The sequence below is a fragment of the Leptonychotes weddellii genome, unplaced genomic scaffold, assembly GCF_054177405.1.
Source record: "Leptonychotes weddellii isolate Sample4059 unplaced genomic scaffold, ASM5417740v2 HiC_scaffold_13129, whole genome shotgun sequence".
NCBI lineage: Eukaryota > Metazoa > Chordata > Mammalia > Carnivora > Phocidae > Leptonychotes > Leptonychotes weddellii.
This window is the reverse complement of record NW_027710716.1, coordinates 1-5853: the sequence shown is the minus strand read 5'-3', so window position 1 is coordinate 5853 and position 5853 is coordinate 1. Positions and strand designations below refer to the sequence as shown.

The following is a 5853-nucleotide window of genomic DNA, read 5'->3' as shown; positions in this document are numbered from 1 at the left end:
CCAGAATTTGGACAACATAATCAGTGTCACTAGAAGGAGAAATAGAGTGCTGCTTTAAAAAACATTCTGTCCAGGGGCGCCTGGGTGGCTCAGTCAGTTAAGTGTCTGCCTTCAGCTTGGGTCATAATCCCAGGGTCCTGGGATCAAGTCCCACATCGGGCTCCTTGCTCAGCGAGGAGCCTGCTTCTCCTTCTGCCCATTCCCCTGCTTGTGCTCTCTCTCTGTCTTTCTCTCTGACAAATAAATAAATAAATAAATAAATAAATAAATAAATAAATAAAATCTTAAAAAGAAAAAAAAAGTTCTGTCCAGGGGCACCTGGGTGGCTCAGGCAGTTCAATGTCTGACTCTTGATTTCAGGTCAGGTCATGATCTCCAGGTTGTGAGATTGAGCCCCACATCAGGGTGTGGAGCCTGCTTAAGATTCTCTCTCTCTCTCCTTCCTCTTCCCTTCCCCCTACAAACCCCCCCACCCCCAAAACCAAAAATGTTTTGTCCAGAGACTGGTGATTGCCTGAGGCTCAGGGGCTGGGTGGGGGGTGGGTGAAATAGGTGAGGGGGGGTCAAAATTACAAATTTCCAGTTGTAAAATGAATAAGTCATAGGGATGTAATGTACAGCATGGTGATTACAGTTAATACTGTATTGCATATTCAAAAACAGCTAAGAGATTGAATTTTGAGAGTTCTCATCACAAGAAAAATTGTCACTATGTATGGTGACAGATGTTAACTGGACTTGCTGTGGTGATCATTTTACAGTATATACAAATACTGAGTCATTATGTTATACACCCAAAACTAATGTTGTCAATTATACCTCAATTTAAAAAATAAAATTTATTTTTAATTTTCCTACTCCAACCATTTTTTTAGGATTCGTCCTTTTAGAGAAGCTAAAATCAGATTAAGTTTCTAGGCATTCTACATTTCATTCCATCTTATTGGCTTTTAACTGATTGCTTTGGAATTTTTATGTGCTTTCAAGGTATGATCTTAAGGACACAAGTAAAATCACACTGGTTGACATCCAGCTGATCGCTGCCATGGGTCCTCCAGGTGGTGGAAGAAATCCAGTCACTCCCCGGTTTATTCGACATTTCAACATCTGCTCTATTAATACTTTCAGTGATGAAACTATGGTCCGAATCTTCTCATCAATTGTAGCATTCTACCTGAGGACTTGGGAATTTCCTCCAGAGTACTTTTCAATTGGGAACCAGATTGTCAGTGGGACAATGGAGGTGAGTGAATACTGCGATACAAAATGTTTTAGTATTACATATTTTCCTAGTTTGGTTCTTTTTTTTTTTTTTTAAACATTTTTTTCCCTTAGCCATCTACTTTGATCTTCAGTGTCAGAGAAGCTATTAAGAAGGCTTGAGAACAGAAGATCATGGGCTTTGAAATCAGGGAATCTAACTCGGTTTGAGCCTTGACTGCTATTTCCAAGCTATGTGGCCTAGAGCAAGTAATTTGACCTTCCATAAACTCAGTTTTTTAATCACTAAAATGAAAGATAGCACCTATTTCACAAGGCTGTTCCAAGGAAATCATTTAGAATCAGTATCTGCCACATTACGAGGGTTTCCCTAATTGTTAGGTTTCTACCCTGTTGTTTATTAATTTTCTCTCTCTTCCCTTCCATTCTTCATGTTTGTCTTTTAAAAGACAGAGAAAGGGGCGTCTGGCTGGCTCAGTTGGTAGAGCATGCAACTCTTGATCTTGGGGTCATGAGAGCTTGAGCCCCACACTGGGTGTGGAGCCTACTTTAAAAATAAATAAATAAACAAATATTAAAAAAAATAAAGAGGGAAACCTCTGCAGCTTATGAATGAATACTTTTTTTAGCCATACCACATATCTTAGGAATAGCAGTGAAAATATAGTAAGAAGGAAACACAGGGGTGGGAACAGAACACAAGATGGCCCAACGGCTTTGCCTTATTCAGTGTGTGTTATCTGCCATTGCTCGGGAGGCCAGAGCCAACCTCATCACTAATGATAAAAGGAGAAACTGTATGTAAGGTAAGTGAGTGATGATATTACTGAATTAAGCTTTTCTGGAGCCCTTGATAAAGTGGGTTCACTGTGGCATAAGTGCAATGAGAAGTACAAAACTCCCTAGAATCATCCCATTGGTTTCCAAGAGCACACTATATCTATCTAAAGTGTCCGCCTTGTTCTGGTGGAAAATCTGTGCTGTTAAAATAGAGAAACTATGAGCAAAGTGATAGTACATTGAAATTATAGTACTTATTCCGATACCAGAAAAGTGCTTCTATTTATAAAATATGATTTATGTATTTTGGGCATCTCCTGCTTTGAAGCATTTTAGACCTACCATGTGGAAGCTAGGAGGGGGGATGAATCATAGAACACAGATAAATAAAAAATAATTTCATTTGTTTTTTTTTTTGTGGAGGGGGGGCTATATTATAAAAGATTTCATTTACTGTCCTTAAAGAAAATATTAAACTTTATTTGGTAAGTTCAGCATATAGTAAAATCATACTTTATTTCTGTATTATAGCCAATTGTTTAAACTCTTTAAGAAATGACAGAGATTTTTAGTTCTTGTGTGGCAGTATTCAAAATAACACAAGTAAAACAGCTAATAAAAAAAAAAAAAGTTTTCACGGGCACCTGGGTGGCTCAGTCGTTGAGCGTCTGCCTTCAGCTCAGGTCATGATCCCAGGGTCCTGGGATCAAGCCCCGCATCACGCTCCCTACTCGGCGGGAAGCCTGCTTCTCCCTCTCCCATTTCCCCTGCTTGTGTTCCCTCTCTCGCTGTGTCTCTCTCTGTCAAATAAATAAAATCTTTAAAAAAAAAAAGTTTTCAGAAAGCACTGCTTTAGATTTGTCGAGCCATGCATATGTTCAAATATAAAGGACCCAAGGTTCTTCTCTATCTCTATTGTGACACAAAATTTCACATTTAACTGTTGGCAGAGCTTGTGGGCTATTTGAAAATGTGGTGCAATAGTATTTTGAACCTTGGATTTCGAAAGACTGCTGGCCCTTTCACATTTTCCAGATCCATTATAAGAAACTTACAAACAAGTGTAAAATGTCCTTAGCCACTGTCTCCCAGAGTCAGGACCCATTTGCCCTTCCTCCCTGATTATTCCTCCTTGCTTGTTAAGGTAAATGCCATGTTATTGTACTGTGTTTTGGCGTGTGGTGGCTAGGTTCTGCTTACCACGCTTCCCTGTGGGTGTGGTAACCAGACTGAATTGCCATTATTTGCTTGTGTGTACATGATACCAAGGCAGCTGGCCAGTGTAACTTCTCCCACACAACCTGTTTTGACTATAATTTTTTTAACCAAATTGTAAGCATAGCTTTTATTAACCTGGGTAGGAATTTCTCATTTATATATAGCGTGTGCTTTTGGTCATAGTTTTCCATTAGTGATTCCATACTGATACACTAATCCAGTGGTTTTGTGCACACGAAAGGTAATTTACTACAAATGATTCTGGTACAAAAAAAATAAAAGAGGCTTTAGCAGGCATACATGCCTGGGATACCGATAAAAGAAAAAAAAGAATAAAAAAAAGAGCTGAAGAAGAGGCAGAGAGAAAATAGGAGCAAAGGGAAGGAAGAGAATCCATTGATTTGTTTTGAAGTCAAGGGTAGTCAAAAGGAAATTGTTTCATCCATCCCTTCATTTGGCATGCTTCAGAATGAGTTATCTTGGTTTCACTTTCCGCTAAAGTTTTTGCTAATTATTTAATCCCGGGTCATTCAACTTTAAATGGAACAACTGTAATAACTGGGAGATAAAAACATTGTCCTTGGGTTTGGAAGGAATCTGATAATTTTAAGTTCCCTCAACTTCAAAATGCCTGTGATAAACCAAAATAAAAAGCTAAATGTCATGCTAGACTTGGTACTGTACAATTTTCCAAACCAATATAATCTGATAAGATAAATATTTTATTTTATTTTTTTAAAAATTGGTGACTATTTTTTAATTTTTTAATTCTTTTTAAGATTTTTTTTTAAGATTTCATTTATTTATTTGACAGAGAGAGACACAGCGAGAGAGGGAACACAAGCAGGGGGAGTGGGAGAGGGAGAAGCAGGCCTCCTGCAGAGCAGGGAGTGCAACGTGGGGTTCGACCCCAGAACCCTGGGATCATGACCCAAGCCAAAGGCAGACGCCCAACAACTGAGCCACCCAGGCGCCCCTAAATATTTTATAGAATATACTATTTGTTACATGACTTTGCTTATTATAATAATTTTATTTTTGCTTTGTTGCTTTTTTCATATTCAGATATATAAACAATCCATGGAAAATCTTTTGCCCACTCCCACGAAATCTCATTACACCTTCAACTTGCGGGATTTTTCACGTGTCATCCAGGGCTGCTTACTCATTGAGAAAGATGCCGTGGAGAGCAAGCACACCATGATCCGCCTGTTCGTCCATGAGGTTCTCCGTGTTTTTTATGACAGGCTCATTAATGATAATGATCGATACTGGCTGTTCAATTTAATCAAAGCTGTGATAAGGGACCATTTTAAAGAATCTTTTGATGGTATCTTTTCACATTTGAGGAAGGAGAACACACCAGTGAGTATATTTAGTGATTCTAAACAAATTAAAATTGTACAATAGCATGGATTGTTACAATCAACTTATCTTTAAAAAATACTCTTGCATCTTAACAGTCATATTTTTTTAAACTTTCCTCATTGATAAGTATTTATTTTGAGAAGATTTGTCTTCAGAGGAATTATGTAGGTAACGGAGAAGTTATTTAAAGAATAAAACCTTGGGGCGCCTGGGTGGCTCAGTCAGTTGAGCAACCCTCTCTTGATTTTGGCTCAGATCATGATCTCTGGCTGTGAGATTGAGCCCTATGTCGCGCTCCATGCTCAGTACAGAGTTTGCTTGTCTCTCTCCCTCTGCCCCCCAACCCTGGTTGCCCTTGCCCTTGCTCTCTCTCTCTCTCTCAAATAAATAAATAAAATCTTTTAAAAAAGAGAATAAAACCTTATATGATAGGGATTAAATGGTATAATGAATGAAAAGTGCTTAACATGGTGACCATCCCTTAGTAGTTACTCACTCAGAATGACTTTTCCAGGTTCTGGGGGGAAAAATTCATATGACAGAAAAATTTCTGTTCTTTTTATTTTTGGAGGATATAATATAATTTCAGGTATTAATTTTACAAGCATATTATTTACTATCTTAATGTTTAAAAGAATTAGTTGATAATCATCCCATAACATGGACAAAACAAAATTTTATATAACATTTTCTTAAATTTATTTTATAAACTGTAAATTTTGTAACTTTTTGATTTCCATTCTATAGATAACTGAAGAGAACTTGAGAAATCTCATGTTTGGTGATTATATGAATCCCGACCTTGAAGGAGACGACAGAGTTTATGTTGAAATTCCAAATATTCATCATTTTAGTGACATTGTGGACCAATGCTTAGATGAGTATAATCAAACTCACAAAACAAGAATGAATCTTGTCATTTTTAGGTACCTACATTTGGTATTGATGGTGGAAATTGTTATTTGTAAAATTTTTCTGTGAAATATTTAAAATGTGGCAAAAGGTATAAAGAAAAATATGGTGAATAACCCTATACTGATCACCCAGCTTAAGATATAAAATATTAGCAATTTATTTGAAGTCCCTTGTGTAGCCAACCCTCTCTGACTGCATCCCCATCATACCCTTGGGAGTAAAAAGAAACTCATGTGCTTCTTTGGACTTTACTACACATGTGCATTCCAAAACATATATGCACAGTCTTACTTTGCATGTATTCTTCAAGTTTATTCCCTATTGTTCGTGAGAGTCACAAAAAATGAGTTT

The 5853-nt window shown here is 37.4% G+C and overlaps 1 protein-coding gene across 1 annotated transcript; it reads left to right on the top strand.

Moving 5' to 3' along the window:
• Positions 1-587: 587 nt before the first annotated feature.
• LOC145718271 (dynein axonemal heavy chain 12-like) lies at positions 588-5688 on the top strand. Its single transcript, XM_081809744.1, has 3 exons — positions 588-1243; positions 4285-4584; positions 5335-5688. The coding sequence occupies exons 1-3, from the start codon at positions 1046-1048 to the stop codon at positions 5566-5568; spliced, it is 732 nt and encodes a 243-aa protein (XP_081665870.1). The 5' UTR covers positions 588-1045; the 3' UTR covers positions 5569-5688.
• The last annotated feature ends 165 nt before the right edge of the window (positions 5689-5853 follow it).

What these genes read in the sequence shown, in the direction of transcription:
- LOC145718271 (XM_081809744.1), top strand. Translation starts at nt 1,046, where the DNA reads ATGGGTCCTCCAGGTGGTGGAAGAAATCCAGTCACTCCCCGGTTTATT. An exon ending in TTGTCAGTGGGACAATGGAG is followed by an intron (nt 1,244 to 4,284) that starts GTGAGTGAATAC and finishes TTTCATATTCAG; the next exon opens with ATATATAAACAATCCATGGA. An exon ending in TGAGGAAGGAGAACACACCA is followed by an intron (nt 4,585 to 5,334) that starts GTGAGTATATTT and finishes TCCATTCTATAG; the next exon opens with ATAACTGAAGAGAACTTGAG.